The sequence below is a fragment of the Haliaeetus albicilla genome, chromosome 26 (genome assembly GCF_947461875.1).
Source record: "Haliaeetus albicilla chromosome 26, bHalAlb1.1, whole genome shotgun sequence".
Classification (NCBI taxonomy): Eukaryota; Metazoa; Chordata; class Aves; order Accipitriformes; family Accipitridae; genus Haliaeetus; species Haliaeetus albicilla.
Genome location: NC_091508.1, coordinates 2,317,467 through 2,334,718, shown reverse-complemented (window position 1 = coordinate 2,334,718; position 17,252 = coordinate 2,317,467). Strand labels below are relative to the sequence as shown.

Here is a 17,252-nt window from a genome sequence, read left to right as displayed (position 1 = left end):
CAGCGCCATGTTTTAGGAGGGGACCTCCTGCCTCAGCAGGGAGAGATCAAAGGCGGCGACAGGCGCAGCGGGATTGCCGTCAAACGAGCTCTCCCGAGAGGAGCCAGTCGGGCCAGGTACTACATCCCGAGTTGCTCTGAAGAGCAATGAGGTGGCAAGATATTTTGGGTGGAGGCAGATTGCCTTTGACAGAGATGATTCTAAGGGGTAGTAACAAGTAACCTTACCCGCGGCACCGCCGTGCACTGCTTCCTCGCCCATCCGGGGTGGGAACGCTCATCTTGGTCTCTGCACAAGGTCCCCAGGTGTCCCAAGCCGACCCCGGCTTTTGGAGCAGGGACATCTGGGGACCCCATTGCCTTTAAACAAAAAAAAAATCAAATAAATCAGCAGGGGCAGCAGCACTGGAAGCAACAAGGGCCATTTTCTCAGCATCGTTTACAGAGCAGCTGGGAGCAGTAGGCAGCTAGCGGGGAGGAGGATGGCTCCGGCAGGGAAACAGTGACAGCAGCCCATGGAAAGAAACTCTCCTGTGGGAGTCCGGCTGCCTCGCACCTTCTCCTACTGCTAAAGGAGAGTTAACATGCAGACAAATTACAGAATTTGTTCTTCTGGGCTATGCTTGTTAAGCAAATTTCTCTTCCTTCCTATAATGAACACATGCTGGCCAGTGAATCTCTTCCCTGCGACCAGCCCAAGTGAGCGGCACGGTGGGCAGCACCAGGCATCGCACCGGGGCTCTGGCTCCACATATTTTGCCAATACGCAGTTGTTGAGGTTGCTGTCAGCATCTCAGCACAGCTTATCTGCAGTCAGAGTTGTTATTAATAAATCGTAACAACCCCTGCTTGCGCTGCAGTGCCTGCAGGAGTTTAATCATTAACTCCAGCTAGGGCAGCGTTCTTGGAACAAGCCAGATATGTTATCACTGCGCATAAACCCCTGTGCAAGGAACAACAGTGACCCTTTCTGTCTCTTACTGGACTTAAAGGGTATTTGGAAACAAAGAACAGCTGAGATGTCCGGGAAGCAGGAGCTCACACCCCTGCCCTGCCAAGGGCAGTCCAGCAGCTCATGGAGGCTGAACTGGTGGTTGCAGTGGCAGAACCAGAGCACAGGTTTTAAGAGCAGGAAGGAGGAACATTAGATCTAGTTTGGTTTTAAGATATCAGGTAAATTTGCATTGCTGGCAAGTAAAGAAAAACAAACCCTATAGCAGGAAAACCCTGGTCGTTTGAACACAGAAGGACTCAGCAGTAAAAGGCTTGAATGCGTTTGGTGGAACTTGTCTTTGCTCTCTGGCTTTTCTGTATCTGCAGGTCATTAGTTCTCCAGTGCTAAGCACCGCTCACATGGGAGCGGCAGTGACAAGGTTTGGGAGTAGGGATGCCTTTTTTCTTTTAAAATTCCATTAGAAACAAAGAATAGGAAAAAAGGTAATGGAGAGAAATGCAGACTATATTGTGTCAAATCCTGCACTAGGTTGCCCTGGGCATGGACAGGCGTCACCCAGGCTGCTCCTGGTGTTGACCTGAGCAGAACTCAGATTCACCTGAGGACACCCACTGCACAGTCACATTTTAACGTGACGGGACAGCTCTGTACATCAGGTAACCCTTGGCTGAGGGGAGTTAGGAGGACACCAATTTTCAGGGAATGTTGCTCCAGCGCTCAAGAGTCTGTCACACTGTTTTTTCATTATGAATAACCGTAAACGACCAGGGCTTGCCTTGGTTGGTCGGTGTAACTGGAGAGATGCCCCCGTGATGCTCGGGGCCGATGAGCAGCCTGGGCTCAGCACGGTGCCTGGCCTTGGGGCGCAGGGACCTGGCACAGGGTGACATGAGCTGAAGCCCAGCAGCACTTCTACCATGCCTGACTCCACAAAGCCTTAGTTCATCATAACCCCCAAGAGGCTCGCAGGTTTTCAGCATGCCTACAGGGATTATGGCATCGCGCAGAAGTTCAGCTGAAGCAGTAGCCTGTTGTATTAAACAGCACGCGGCTGGATGAGTCCCCATCCCGAGGTCCCGCGCAGACCCAGGGTCTGAGTCCCATTGCCTCCCTCCTTGTGTGGTCATTTGTGTTGGCTGGGGCAACACGACTACGAAGTGCCATTGCACCGGCACAGGAATGCTCCCCACGCCTCCTCTGTTTGCCATGCATTACTGTAAACACCAACACAAAGCAATGAATGGAAGAGAAACAGGTGGCTCAGGCAAAGCATGGGGATTATCCGGGTGACTTTATGAAGCAAGAGAGATGCAACACTCCTTGAAGTAGGGGTAATTTATCCCTCCTTCATATGGGAGTAGTTGGAGTTGGAGAGGGTCTTTCTCTCCATGTGCATGTGAGCAGGGAAAAAGGGCAGAGCCTCAGCTACTGGTTATTGCCCAAACCCCTCTGGGACGTGGTTGAAAACCCTCGGACATCTACAGTCCCCTCCCGCAGAGCTGGAGCGAGTCCAGCAGGACCCTGGGTCTCACAGCCCAGGTTTGATGTTCTCCAGCTGGAGACATGTCAGGCCAGCAGTAACCAACCCACCTCCTGACCTCCTGCGGGACACAGCCCCAAGGTTCCCTGCTGACACCCGGAGCTGCTGTGCAGTGACAAAGTCTATTATTAAGATGACCAATTTCTCCTGGAGACTGTGGCCCCAGTACAGCTGACGTTCTTTGATACTGCCAGAATTTAACAAACCACTTCTCCTGAATTTGGTCTTTGTAATGAAAGATGTGCACAAGAATGCTTTTGATTGGGATAGTAGGTCTTGACAGGCTCATGTAGACATGGAAATGATATGTCTGAGGCAGTATGGGACTGATAGTTAAGAAGTAGATGAATACTCCATGCAAAATGCAAAGCTGAGTGTTTTCTTTGGGTCTTTTCTAACATCATTGCACCACGTAAACACAGTTTGTATAATCTGCATTAAGGTGCTTGAGGGTACATTTACCAACTCTTCAGGTTACTTCTGAAATATTATGATCTCTCTTCATGGCTGTTTTTTTGGCTAGGGTCTGCTGTGATTTTGCCTTCCAGGCACAAATCAAGTAAATTATGCCCAGAATTAAGTAGTGCAGAGTCTGCTTTCAGAGGTACCCAGACAAGAGCCCGGGAACTCAGCTGGAGCTTGGTTGGACCCAGAGGTAGATTTTGTTTCTGTTCTTGCTTTTCTCCCACCCATGTCCCAGGCCTCCCCAAATGCTATTGATAGGTGTTAATAGGCAGGAGCAGCCTTTCCCTTGGCCCTCTGTGAGAGGACCAGCCATCACCGCAGCTCCTTGCATCGGCTGTGTCAGCGCTGGCAGGCTGGAGGAGCACAGCTGAGGCAGCCGGCAGCTCGGCTGAGTGCCCACCAACTTTTCCCCTTACAAAAGAGAGGCTCATCACCCCCTTCAGACTTCTGCCAGTCTGCGAATTGGGGCTGTTTTGGCTGTTCTTACATCAGGTGATGGTGGGGATCCCACGGGCACTTGGCTGAGGAGCAGGTCGTTGCTGGATGTTCCACTGATGTGGACTGGGCTAGAGCAAAGGTAAAACTCTTCCTTTGAGTCTACGGATTATGGGTTACATTGGAGCAGGGGAGCTTTTCTCCCTGTGGTCCTTGCTGCCTGGTATGGAGGGAGAAGGACCAGCGGGCCAGGGTTGGGGAGCGATTATCTGTGTGACTGTAAATGCAGAGCTGCTGCGACTGATGCTGCTTCCCGGCTCCTCCTGCAAATAAAAAGGGGGAATACCCGGTGCTGCCTCTGTGAACTGGCAGGCTTCAACTGGCCTGATGTGCAGACAGGCAGCAGGAGAGGTTCCCACCCAGCGCTGCACTCCTCAGGCTGTAGACTTTCAAGTGCAAATGATTGAGTTTAAAGGCAGTGAGAGCACAGTATAAATGAAAGGGGAGAGGAAGATGCAAGATAAAGCTGAGTGAAGGGGTCAGCCGTCTGAAGCCAGCTCTTGCATGGTTTAATGGTGCATTTTCATCCACATGCTCCTCTCTTCTGACCACTCCTTTCTACCCATTGCTGATTCTAGCATTACGCTACTTAATGTGCTGTTTTACTGCACATCACTTGCATAATGTAGGTACATGACTATTGCAGTCTCAAAGGTAATCTCACCTTGTTTATCTAATGGGAAAGGAGGAGAGCATTAAGGTCTCTCTCTCTCAAAACACTTCTGGCCTGAAACAGAACCTTAACTTCTCTTAAGAACAGGTTGTTTTGGAAACAAAGGATTCTCTTCCAATCCTTGGCTTTAGTCAAAACCAGGAGTACTACAGGGTAACGTACATGTCAAGCGGGAAAGCTAAGTTTTGGTTAGACTTCCTAGCAGAAATCTCACTTCCAAAGATTGCTTATTAAGCCATGATGGCTTGCAGTGATGTTCATTAACAGGAGTTGTGCATGTGGCCTGGTTGGTATGAAATGGAAACAAAAGAGAATAAATTGAAACAAGAGTCACAGGAGATCAGGGTCATTCCTCTGGGAATGAACTCCTGATCTGTGCCTTTCCACGAGGTGAAGTGCTTCTGCTGCTGCTCGGCGCTCTGGGTTGACTCACTCACCGTAGGCGAGCCCCGTTCCAAAAGCAGGCGTTGCTGTTTAATCCTGCAAGCAAAATACGGCATTTTACAGGCTGAATACATCTGCAGCCATTAGAAACGAAGGTGTTTATCCCCACGGGCCGTGTGGCTCCTGGGCTGGGACTTTACGCAAGAGCAGACACATGACTCTGCTTGGTGCCACCCAGAGTCGAGCCCTGCTGCTGAGGGACGGATCCTGCTCTCGCAGGGGAGCGTGGCCACCTCTCAGCTCTGCGGAGCTTTTTGCAGCACCTGGGGGTGGCTTCTTAAAACCAAGCTGCTCTTTCTGCCTTCTGCTTCAGCCAAGGGTGGCCCTTGCCCCAGGCACAAGCAGGCAGCTGGGGAAGAGGGGAACAGGACGGCGAGGCTGTGAGCACCCAGTTTGTGAGCACCCTTGTTCTCTGGCCATGCGTTAGCCCAGAGGCACCTTCCCAAGGCCACGTGGACCAGGTTGCACAGGGGCCCCTCAGCTCTGGCCGTGTTTATTATGACCCACGCGTATTGGGACAGGCTCGCACCCAGAACACTGTGCGTAGGGCAGTGTCTGTGCCCTGCTCAGCTCTCAGGGCAAACAGCCTTAATCCTGCCTAACCCCCACCACAAACCCCTTAAACTGCTGGTGATGCCCCAGGCACATGGCAGAGCTGCCTCCGCAGCCGTGCTGGGGTTAGAGCCGTCCCCATTGCCTGGCCAAGGGGCTCTGGGCTGCGGTTATCACCCACGGTCTGCAGCCATGCGGCAGCTTGCCAGTCCTGCCCGGCCACTGCTGACCCAGCTCCAGGCTTGAAATGAGGCACTGGGCTCAGCCTGGGGGAGTTAATAACCCTCCAGGCTCCTTCTCCCTTTTGGAGCCAATGTAGGTGCAACACACAGTTTGCTGAGCAACCTGCTGGGTTTTTGGTCAGACTTCAGCCCATGCAGCTTCTCCTAGTTTCCTCCCTGATATACAGGTTTGCGTTACTGCTGGCCAGCCCCAAACTGATTTAGTTAATTGCTTAACTACAAACAAGCATTTCCCTGTTTTCATGAAGTGTAGCTAATCAGACATCATTTTCTTGCATTCCTTGGATTCTTTATGTGGGTCAGTACTATTCCCTCCACTTGTGCACACCTTTTATTATGTGGGGGTTTGTGAAATGATGCAGCTTTTGCAGAAGGGTGCCCTCTCCTTTCCATGCTGATGCCTGTTTGGAGAAGAATTAGAAGCCTGGCTCTGGGTTTTGTCAGTATGAGCCTGTTTAGTATTCACAACACTGAAAAAGCTAATTGTATTGCAAGGTCAGTGATGAAAACGATTGAGTGCAACTTATATTAATGCAGCAAGCAGTTAATTAACATCAGTAAATTGTTCAGTGCAATTGTCTCCAAGGGTCAGCCCCTCTCTCTGAAGAAAGCCTATATTAGTTTTGAAATTAAATTGCCTGTTAGGAACAAAGGTGCTTGCTTTATTAGCAGAGACTCTCTCTAGATGTTCAACACTGAAAGCCAGGATTGCATGAAAGATTTTTTTTTGGTGAAGGAAATAAAATGTTGCTTTCAAGCTGAGCTGTTAGTCCATCTTTTCAACTCACACAGCTGCTGTGGGAGATGTCCCCACAGCCCCAGGAGATGATGTGGGTTGGAAGGGATCAGCTGGAGCAACGGCAGGTCCCATGTCACCTGTCCCAGCCTGGCAGTGCCATGGCAGACTTTGCATCTGCTTATTGTACTGGAAGCACTTACACAAAATCCCATCTCGCATGGGTCCTGGGTTGCAGGAGGCCCAACCGAGTCTTTGGTTCAGACCTCATCATTTGCAACGCCCAGCTGCTGTCTGGGTCACCCATGCTGCTCCAGTCAAGACATACTGAAGGTTAACATGCATTATTTAGCTTTACCAGAACTCTGACTGCAACATCAATCTGTATTACACAGTCATTTTCTGATCATATACAAGTTTATTACAGAAATAAACCACCTTTGTTATAAAAGGTGCACAGCATAAACATCGACAGCATCAGCTGGGTCTGAAAGACGTGAGGAGAGTTTGCAAGGGAATGCAATGGCGTTGTCTCAGACTTGCATCTCTCATTTTGGGCAGCACTTCTGGTTATGCCACCAGCACGCGGTCTGTTGCATCTTAACTGTCACTTCACGATGAACGCGGATGTTCGTGCGTCTTCTAAGTGCTACGTCCAGGTTGTCAGGGCTGGGTGCGAGAGGAGGCAGCGGGACGTCTGTGCAGCCATCCAGCCGCTCGCCTGCAGGCGCTGTACGAGGAGCACTCGTGCACGGGGGAGTGTTGCTGAGCCTGCACCAGTCTGACAGTTTTGTATGTAGCAGTGGTGGCTTTTGGGAGGCACTTGTATGGAGCAGGTGAGTGCTCAGCCCTCAGAGGCTTTGATAAAGTTAACAAAAATCCATAAAATCCTAAAGGAGCAGCAGAGTCCTGCAGTTCTTCCCAGAGAGGCTTTATCCATGGGCAACCCCTTTTAAAATAAGCCAAACCCCCAATTCCATGGCTTCCCTGTTTCGATGAATCCCCAAATGCATTAAAGACCTTGTAGGAGAATATGCCCCATCCACATGCTCAGTGATGCTTTATATAAATAGCTCATATACACTTGCTATGTACAAAATATTATGTACACGTGGTGTTACTTTATTTGGTGTAAAGCTCCAAATATCTCTCGTGATACCCCTCCCAAGATGCTGGGGGAGGAGATCACAGCAGAAGATGCTTATGGTTGTGGTGCCCAAGGACAGGCAGTGAAGGCCTAGATCTGGGGTGAAAAGCCCCTTTTCCAGCAGCCCCACTGCCCACAGAGCTATTCCTTCAGCAGACCGAGCTTCTTCAGTGCCTCTCGCCGGTTCTCGTCGGTCGCACCCTTGGGGGAAATCTTCACGCTGATGCAGGAGCGGGATGGCCTGGGGAAGCTCTGCAGCGGGTGGGATCGCCGCTTGCTGCTCTTCTCCTGCTCCACCTGCCCGGGCTCCTTCAGACCAGCAAAGTCCTTCCCTGCCCCGAGGGATACCGGCCGGGGGCGGCTGCTCCGGAGGAAGCTCGGGGCGAGACGCTCGATGAAGGACATCTTGCCCAAGGAGCTGCTGGTCTTGACGCTCTGCTCCTTGGTGCTGGCCATGTAGCTGCTCAGCCCCACGCCGGAGCGCTCCAGGGTGTTGGATTTGAAGGTCATCTGCCGGATACCCGGCACCGACGTCTCCACTGCCTCACTTTGTGCCTTGGGCTCTCCAGGGACGGGGAACGGCATCTCCCTTGGTTGGGAATGCATGGTAGGTTGAAGATGAGTGCTGGGGTCCCTCCTGTCCTGTGACAGTCCAAGCTTCTCCAGTGCCTCCCGCCGGGCTTTCTCCCTCTCCTTGGGGTCAAGGTGCCCTGAATTCACCTTTTCGGCAGCAGCGTCGTTGGCAGAGCCGGGCTGAGAGCCAGCTGAGGACAGAGGCAGTGCTTTTACCTTCTGGCTGGGCTCCGTGGTGAGTGGCACTGGGCTGTTTTTGCTGGTTTTCAGGATAATATTTGGTGGCAGTTTTCGCGGTTTGGGGGCAGTTGGAGGCCCACGCTTGGCATCGGGGTCCTGAGGGGCCTCTTCTAATGTGGATTTCTCTGGCTGGCCCCATGGAGTCCAAGTCTTGGTCTCCTTGGCTGTTTCCCTCTTGGCATCTGAGTGATTGTTACGTGACCACTCGTGGCTCACCAGGTTATCCTGGAAGGGATCTGAAGGTTGGATAATCAAAGATCCCAGGGACTTCATGTGGCTTCTTGTGTTGGCTTGGTCAAGCCTGTCCTCCTTGGCCATGTCCTGTGAAGATTTATCTACTGGCACTGGGTCCTCCGCTCTGCCGACAGTCGCTTTGCTGTCAGAAGCTCCATTTGCTACCGTGATGCTCCTTGGAAGACTGTAATAGCCTGAGCTTGGAACTGCTGCTGGAGCCGAGCTTGAGAAGGCAGAGATGCTCTTACCACTCTTCTGTTCAGCTGCACGCTGCTGACCTGCGCTCGGAGGGGGAGCCCCGTTCTCCAAATCTAGGTAGAGGGAGAGATGAAGTCACGCACCGTTCTGCACACAGTCACAGGATACCTTCCCATTTGCAAGCCACACTTCTTCACGTCTGCTAAGCCAGTGCAGCTGTGGCAGAGTACTGCACCCAGAGAGTTTACCCTGACTCCAGCTAATACGTTGTCACTGCTAAGAAAGTCAGATAGTTTGGATTTGACAAAGCACATGGTGAACGAGGAGCCTTTTTCATCTGTGTAAGCCTGGTCGGAGCATGAGCAAAGATGCTCTGCCCTGCAGTTCTGCTGACCGTGCTCAATAGCTGCTAGCAGCTCCTGCATGTGAGAACTGGGAAAATGCAGCTGGCGCCCTACCTATCTCGCTGCCTACAGCCACCACTCACCGCGGAGTGATGAAAACAAGCTGGCTTTAGCTTACCACGTGCATGAAACTGGGGCAATGCTCCTTCCCTGCCTGCAAGGGAACGCACCCCAGCCAGAAAGTCCCTTTGCAAACTGGGTTGGAGCACAGGTTTCCAGCTTACCCCGGGGAACGGAGTCTCTCTTAGACCATGTCCTGGGCAACTTGGAGGGCTCCACGTAGTCAGTCTCATCGGTAGAGACCCCGCTGTCTGCTTCTGCATCCAGTGAGCCAATAGTTTCTTCTAAGAACATCAAACACTCTTTCTCTTCCACAGATAAGTAGTCATAACTGTTATCACTCTGAAAAAAGAAAAAAACAGTACATGTAGGAGGTATATTATTACTCACAGCCCTGGCAGTTAAGAGGAGACTTGTGACAGCTCCTGGCCAGGAGACTTGGCCAGTGGCTATTCAAAAATTGGTACTTACAGCTACAGAAAACTAGACAACTTCCTCAAAAAAACCCCCTTATATACTTAAGGCCATTTTTTTATTACCCTACTATGAGCATCAGAAGATGGGTTATTCTTAACTTGGAAACTTGGCTTCTACCTTTAGTTCTTTAGTTTACTTTGAAATATGAGCAGATGGGTAACATGGGTGCTCAGCAATGCTGAATCTTAGAAGCTTGCCTAAACATTGTAAATACTGAAGGCTTATCTGCGGTTGGTGGCCCCTCTCCTTGTTCTCTTACTCATATCCCAGCTTTGAAAGGCGTATGGCAAGATGCTGTTTAACTTCTGTTTGTATTTCAAGTATCATGAGATATGATTGCTTTGGAATTGCCAAGTTACAAGGTGATACAAGCAATGTATCATGAAAAAAATGAAGTGCAGGAAAGGATGGAGTGTGTATCAGATCAACAAGCATGCAGGAGATATTGTCCCAGGAGGAGTTGTTTTGCAGGATGACACCTATCCAAATCTTGTACCATGCAATATTGCAACCAGTTTTTCCATCCCTAATAAATTTCGGAGGGTTTGGTTCTGGTTTGCAGTACATCAAATGGAAAACCTGTTCAGGATTGAGCGTTGCACTTGTACATATCAATTACGCTCCAAGTCAGACAGGATGTAATTAGTCCATCAATCTTGGAATCAGTGTTTGGAGACAAACAAGCTTTAATGGACAGATAGTGAAAAATTACACATCTACACCCATGGTCCAAACTCATCTGCCTTAACTAGGACATTAATCTCTTGTCGGCCGGGAGGAGTACAGCTCACTATCTCTTCCAGGTGAAGTCATCCTTGTTGGAGCCAGTCTGACCCAGTTATCCAACTGGTCTAATCCCTCAGTGGGGAACTCACCAGGTTCCTCCTGCCCAGTGCCTGCACTACCTGCCTCCGCATCTTCGGGCAACGCAGGAGCCGCTGGGCTCTCAGTATCATTTCCCGGAGGAAATCTTGCAGGAGCGAAGGCTCCTGATGGCTGGCACACATGTGGCAGGATGGAAAGTCTGGCAGCGCTTTGGGGCAGGAATTAATTTGGTGCACGGTGCTGTTTAAGGGCCCCCAGGTGCTTCCAAAGCACCAATGCAGAGTGGTTTCGAGCAGAGATCTGACCGAAATCCTTCCTCAGCTATCGAGAGGGGTGAATTGAGCCCGGGCTGGGTACAACAGGGTTACTTACATGCTGCGAGTGGTTGGAGGCCGTGCTGACCATGCTGTCGCAGCTGCCGGAGTTGCAGCCAGCCATCCCCAGCTCCTTCTTAGGCATATCAAAGGCTGCCGCGGCGTCCGGTGCGAGGGGCAATATCCCGGCTGAAGTGGAAGAAAGAGGAGGCATTAAGCTGTCAGATCCCCCCCGCGGGGTGATGAAAACACACTGGCTCAGCCGGAGGGAGGACGGGCGGGCTGTGAAAGCTGCCGGATGGATGCAAACGTGCTCCATCTTAGGCTGCTCCCTCCAGGAGAAGGGGCAGCTGGGCTTTTTTAAAGGATCCTTGGAACTGAGGTTTGCCCCACAAGAATTGGAAATATGGTAAGCTCTGGACCGCCCATCCCTGGCCATCTCATGTTGGTGGTTAGCTAATCATCTCGGAGGTGTGGATAAGGTGGTTCCTGAGTGAAGGAGAGGCTGTAAGCCCAGCTCAGCCTCAGAGCTTGGCAGCAGCGATCCCGTCCCAGCTCTGCCTCTCGTGGGACCTCTTCCCCCCCCGCCGCTGCCAGCTGCACAGCCAAAGCGCTCTCAAACTTCCAAACGCGCTGACCCGAAATGCTGCTGTTGAGTCACAGCCTTGGTCGGCCGGGAGCTTCCCCTTGGCAAAGACCTTTCTTGGGGGCCACGGAGGTGTCGTGGCTGTGGGGAGGTGTCCCTGTACCTTTGGGGCACACCTGGGTGTGTTTGGGCACACGCCTGGCAGAGCTTGCCCAGGGCAGCGCCCGCGCTGCGGCGATGTGCCGTGTCTCCAGCCACCCCGGGGGGGTTGCAAGCGGTACCCCAATGCCCCCCTCTGCTTGTGGCAATGCACCCCTGCTGCTCTTCTGGGTACCCCCAGCACCGGCGGGGCAGGAACATGGTAGCGGCTGGCTGACAAACAACCTGCCGTCGGCGTTCCCGACAGCGAGACCTTCCCGGGGCAGGGTCCGGGCGGTGGAGGGGCCAGTTATGCTCGCAGGGTGCGTGGCCGGGAGAGCTCTGCTGCCCGCGGGGAGAGGCTGAGCAGCCGACAAAAGGCATAATTACTTATGGATGTAAAGCATTAGCCTTCCAAAATTTACCGACACCAGCAATTATGTATTTTCTTTGCACGTACCGCCCCTTCTTCCGGAGAGAACTGGGCTGCGGAGACGAATGAGAGCAGCAAAACAAACACCCCCTCCAACACAGACGGACCCACGCAAGAGGATTGGCTCGTCGGAAGACAGAGGAGCTCTTTGTGCTGTAACCTGGCCATGGCACACAGGAACACACTGCTGCTTTTTTTTTTTTATTGTAGCAGGATCAGGGAATTAGATCTAGCGATAAGTGAGCAGAACTGGCTGCTTGTTCAGAGTGTTAGACCCTGAAAGAATTCCTTTGTAATTGGAATATGCCGCAAAAATCAGATTTCAACACCCACGCCCTGACAGATCCAATCCTTCCACGCAGGAGGAGTTTAATATTTTGGTCTCGGCTTTGCTTAAATTACATTTGAGTAAGAAGTGGTTTTGAAACAGCAATACTCTTGATTCTTTGAATTTGGATAACTTTGTAGCCAGACCTTTTAGCTGTTGGGAAGCAGAGACGCTGTCCAACTTTGGGGGTTTTTAGGCTTCTGCAAGCCGCAGAGTTTTACTGTGCACCCACATATTTGCAATGTGAAATACAAATCCGCTTCCAAGCAGCAAGAGACTACCGCCTGCTTGATCGAGATTGCTGCAATGCTCCTCACTGCCTTCCGCCCTGCCGCACAAATTCGAGACAGCAAAACACTTCTGGAGAAGCGAAAGTCTTGCTCAAACTTGATGCCTGCAGCTGGAGCAGCCGGTCGGAGCCAGTGTCCGCTGTGCAAGGCAGTTCCCTGGGTGGGAGAGCAGCAGCGTAGCCCAGCTCTAATGACGGGTCTCGACAGAGCTAATTTCTCCACGAGGATGCCCACCATCGTGAGCCCACTGGAAGAAGTAATTTGTTCTCATTCAAACAGCGTTTGCGGAAACATAAAGCAGCTGCCAAGGCTTTGGCACCCGCCGAGCCTCAGCTCGCAGGGAGGCAAAGTTCAGCTCGGAGCTCGTTGGATGCTGGAGAGGATCTACACAGAAACAAGAAGTTCATTTTCCTGCCCACTAGTTCTCTGATGTGATTATGGCTCTAACACATTCATCTGACTCTGAAAGGGACAGAAATCAGTGTTGAAAAATCCCGGGGTTTATGATTCAGAAGGATTTTACGGTTCCTTCCTTTTGCTGAATGACATGGCAGTTCAGCCACAAACTAAAAATATGACTAAAAAGACATGGTACTCGAAAAGCTGTTTTTCAATGCTATATATCTTCCCCCACTAAAAATGCTTTTAGAAGAAACTATTCTTTATCTAAAATAAAAGGCCAGTTCGCGCAGCTTTTGTGACAGCTGCCATAACTGTCCTTTACAAAGCTTGCTGAGCCCTCAAACATCAAAGAGGTGCTGGGTAGCAATTAATGCTAATTGCTTTATATGAAGAGGCTACTTTCTTTTAAGCCCAGTCCTACTACAAGCACTCTATCACAGCTCTCCAGCAATGTCAAAGAACCTCGGTATTTTTTGCTGTCTAAGGCAGAGCAGCCTTACAGCTGCTGGCAAAGGGCTTCATCCTGGCTAGCTCAAAACGCAAACCAAAGCAAAACGCAAAAAAAAGCAAAACACAGTTCGCAGGTACCGTCCCAGCTGCTCCTGCTCTGCAGTGGCACAGCAGGACAGATCCCACCTCAGGGTGAAAGGAGACGATGGCGGCAGACCTATAGTTCCTCCTATTTAAACAAGTAAATCAAGTGCACGCAGCAGTTGCCCGAGCTGTTTGCTGTCCTGAGCACCAGTTCTCCCAGCCTCTCGGCCAGCAGCTGCCAGTCTCCCCAGCTTTCCTCCCGCCACCACCTTCAAACCACCTCGTCCATCTTCACTGGTGCCACCTCCTGTGACAGCTCCACCACGATTTACCCTTCCAAAGCAAAGCACGTCCGTAACCCTGCAGGTACCCGTGTCCCACCCGCTCAGCCCCTCGCCCGCAGCCCATTCAGTAGGAAAAGGTCAGAAAGCAAAGGACAAGAAGGAATATAGATAATTAATTTTTCTTCTTCTTTTACCAGGACGTCTGGCGTTCCACGCTGCGCAAATCCTTGTCCCGGACGTGCCTATCCCAGGACTTCTTTGCTTTTCTGGGCTAACCAAACAGCCGGGTTACACATTAACTCACCTCCCCAGCGGAGATACGGCTGCGCGGGTGCTCGGCAGCTACGTGCTCGTTGGGTGAGCCCCCGGCCCCTCACCTGCAGCCTCCTGCACCGGGGCGAGAGAAATTCATCTTGCACCCATGCAAAGCAGTTTTTCCCACTGCTCCGGGCTGGGGTGCCAGCATGACCGAGCCCCTAAACCGCCTTCATGTCCTGACCCAAATCGGCCAGGCCCCTGCGTGCCGTGCTCTCTGCCAGCCCTGCCAGAGCAGCTTTGCTCCGAGCCAGCGCGGCGCAGGCAGCGCAGGCAGAGGCGCAGCTGCAGAGGCGGGCGGCAGCACGGGTGCCCGGGAGGCTGCGGGCAGCTCTGCTCGGTACCACCCAGCTCACTCACTTCCCAGCTTGGCTGGTGTCCTCCGATGTCCTCAGCCCGGGTTTCGCTGGAGACTCCTTAATCCGACATCCTGTTCTGCCGCATAGCTGCTCGCTGACATTCGGAGGAGCCCAACGCGCAGCCCTGACCAAAGCGCCTTTGTACGTGGTAATTAAGTCCTTTGCTGGGCGTTTGCGCCGTGTGGTGCTGAAGGCATTACCCCACAACAGGTTTATTCTCTTAGGTGGTTTTGTGCATGAGGTCCCTCAGCTCAGGGTAGGACCCGGTTCCTTCTCGGCTCTAAAAACACAGATTGTTGCTAGAACAGGTATATACTTGCATATCGCCAAATCTTTCCCAGACGTCAAAAGTTTGCCGCCTGCTGCTGTAAGGAGATTCTTGTAAAGGTGGGTAGAAAGCCATTTTAGAAGGGAAGCTTCACCCCTAAGCTTTACTTGTGTGCTAGAGGAGAGGGTGCCCAGGTCGGGCACAGCTCTGGGGCTTGTTCTGCACGTCCTGCCCAGCTGCAGCTCCTCTTCGCCCCTCCTGGCATCGTTCCCTGCAGGCGTTGAGCCCCTCTGCAGGTTCATTCCCTGTCTCTCTAGCGCTGGAAACTCTTGTGCCAGGCAGCTTGAAGTCAAGTCCTAGAGCCTGGGTAAAGCTAAAGCCCCCGAGACACCCATTGCGCTCCTCTTCACCTCAGCCCCAATCCTCACTCACACCAACCCCACCTCAGAAACTGCTGCCGGGGCATTTCCTTCAGCAGCAGCCCCTCTCCGAGGACGAGGGTACTGCCTCTGCTGCCTCTCTCCCGGGGAAGGTAAAGAAGAGCCCAGTTACTCCGTCTGCAGCACCCTGTGCAGCACTGGGTGACACCGACCCCCAGCACCCGGTCTGCCCAGACAGTGCTGCAGAAGCAGCTGAAAGAACTGCAGTGACTCATTATTACCCCGACTTTGGGCTCTCCTATTAAAATTACAGCTTTTCTCTCTGATAAACAATGCTTAGGCCATTGCTCCCCCGCCCCAGCATAGACTTGGATCTGCTCTGCAAGGTGCTCCTCACTGAGTAACTATAAATATCCAAGCAGAAACCCTGCAGCAAACTTCCAGAACTGATACAGCCACCAGATTCATTCAAGTTTTCATGCTTCAATTTTTTTTTTTTTTTTTTTTTTTCAGAAAAAGGTTGTGTTGCAATGTGTGTTCCTTGCTACACAGAACAGAGAAGTAGAAACCCAAGTTATTTAAAGCCATGGTAGGATGAAAAGAAAGCAGATGAGCCAGGAAGCACAGAGGTTCCCAAAAGTGCTGTCGAGCCTCAGCTGCACGCTGTTACGAAAGGCACCATGTGCCTTGAAGAGCAAATCAACAGACCAGCAGCTCCTGGGAGCCCCAGCCAGCTCCACACTCCCACACTGGCCTGCAGCAGAGGTAAGAGATGCGAACGCAGCACATTCAGAGCAGCAGCCCCAGCTGCTGCCTGAGCATTGCAACAGCCGGTGATTGCAGCGCTGCGTGCAGGACTCAGTGCAAGCACTTCTGGAAGCGTTAACTGGTGTCATGCTGGCCGGTGCAGTAATTTAAAGAGTCAGATGCGCGCTGGTTTTGTCAAGTTGCGCTTAGTTCCGAGCCTGCTTTAAGAGAGGGAGTAAATCAAACCCAGAGCTATTTTCTTATTGAACTTGGAAACACCGTGGGAATGAGCAACCACTCCAGGCAGGGCAAGTGTCTCCTGAGAGCGCTCTGCTGACAGCACCAGAACTTAAATCTGTGCAATAAAACAGGTAGAGCTTGCTGCCTGCAGGGCTCTGTGTAGGTCAGGAAAATGTCATGATCCATTAAGAGAAGTCTTGAGCTTCTCTGAATCAGATGCCCAGAAAGAACCTGTTCTTTTTCCACATTCCTCTTCCTCCAACGAATATAAATAGCTAGAACTGAAAATAAAGCGTGATTTCATATATATGGCATGAAGTACGTACAAGTAGTCAAATGATGCAGACAAAACTATACAATGCAGTGGAAGGACTCTGGCATGTTAACAGACCCGTTGTGCCTCACCCTGTTCATAAACAAAAGAACACAAATGATTCAGTCCTGGCCCTGAAGGAAATGCATCCATACGGCGTCACCGTAAGATACCTGTTAACATAACGATGTTTATCTGACTCTGTAGGACTGTTGGACACTTTCCTTGGACCAAATTGTATGTACAGTATGTATGCTGACAAATCAGTTATGAAAAATACTAGGTAGTTAATACCTAGTATTACACAGCAGTTTAGAGAAATAATTAAATCTTAATATGGCTGTGAACTGAGCAAGGAACCCTATTTTACAGAAAAGAGGTAGAGAACTGAGGTGATCTGTTTCCATAGCTTGGTTAGCATTAACTCTACATCAGAAATAAGGAGTCAGCTCTCAAGGTATTACACAGTTACCAACACTTTCCCCAAGGCTTTAATTAAAAATAATAGACAAGGACACTGCAATCTTGGACAACCTAGTTTTGTTAACTGCCCTATTGCATTCTTTTGTTACAGACAGCATTCTGGTGCTCAGACTCAGAGGAGTGAAAAAGCAATATTGATTTCAACCTATCTGAAGTAATTTTATTCTGCCCAGTCCTGAGCAGAGCAAAATCTGATGGCAGTTTTACAACCGGATGCATAGCTTGATTTAAAATGCATGCAGACATTTAATTTGTATGATAAAGAGCTGTAATTTTCAAAATAGCAAGCTGAAAATTTTTTGCTCCTCTTATTAAAGAGTTTCCCTGCCAGGGAGAGGTTTGCAGGCCTTACCCACGGGTGGGTTCGCGCGGGGCAGGAGCCAGAGCCGCCCTTGGGTGCTGCCTGGGCTGTGAGCCGTGAAATCTGCCGAACACAGATGCTTCAGCAGTTGTGCGTCAGTCTGATTTCTCAAAAACTCCATCGATACGTGGTTTTCTGTGTTTAAGGCAGTCAGCAGGAGAAATTCTGCATTGTCTTCATTTGTGCCTGTCCCTTCCTCCTGCTTCCTCAAAAGCTGA

At 51.1% G+C, this 17,252-nt stretch overlaps 1 protein-coding gene across 5 annotated transcripts; it reads right to left on the bottom strand.

Moving 5' to 3' along the window:
- Positions 1–6,499: 6,499 nt before the first annotated feature.
- C26H1orf116 (chromosome 26 C1orf116 homolog) lies at positions 6,500–17,252 on the bottom strand. Of its 5 annotated transcripts, none has more exons than XM_069770620.1 (4): positions 17,026–17,252; positions 10,632–10,762; positions 9,122–9,299; positions 6,500–8,606 (listed from the first exon to the last, which is right to left on the bottom strand). In XM_069770620.1, the coding sequence occupies exons 1-4, from the start codon at positions 17,153–17,155 to the stop codon at positions 7,390–7,392; spliced, it is 1,656 nt and encodes a 551-aa protein (XP_069626721.1). In that variant the 5' UTR covers positions 17,156–17,252; the 3' UTR covers positions 6,500–7,389. The 5 variants fall into 5 exon arrangements, with proteins under 5 accessions (XP_069626721.1, XP_069626723.1, XP_009926594.2 ...); XM_069770622.1 differs by lacking the exon at positions 17,026–17,252 and adding an exon at positions 14,244–14,833; XM_009928292.2 differs by lacking the exon at positions 17,026–17,252 and adding an exon at positions 13,763–14,231.

Coding starts and splice junctions, on each gene's coding strand:
- C26H1orf116 (XM_069770620.1), bottom strand. CDS start 17,155: ATGGAGTTTTTGAGAAATCAGACTGACGCACAACTGCTGAAGCATCTG. Junction 10,763..17,025: donor CCGCGCGAACCCACCCGTGG/GTAAGGCCTGCA, acceptor CTTCCACTTCAG/CCGGGATATTGCCCCTCGCA. Junction 8,607..9,121: donor GAGAGACTCCGTTCCCCGGG/GTAAGCTGGAAA, acceptor CCCTCTACCTAG/ATTTGGAGAACGGGGCTCCC.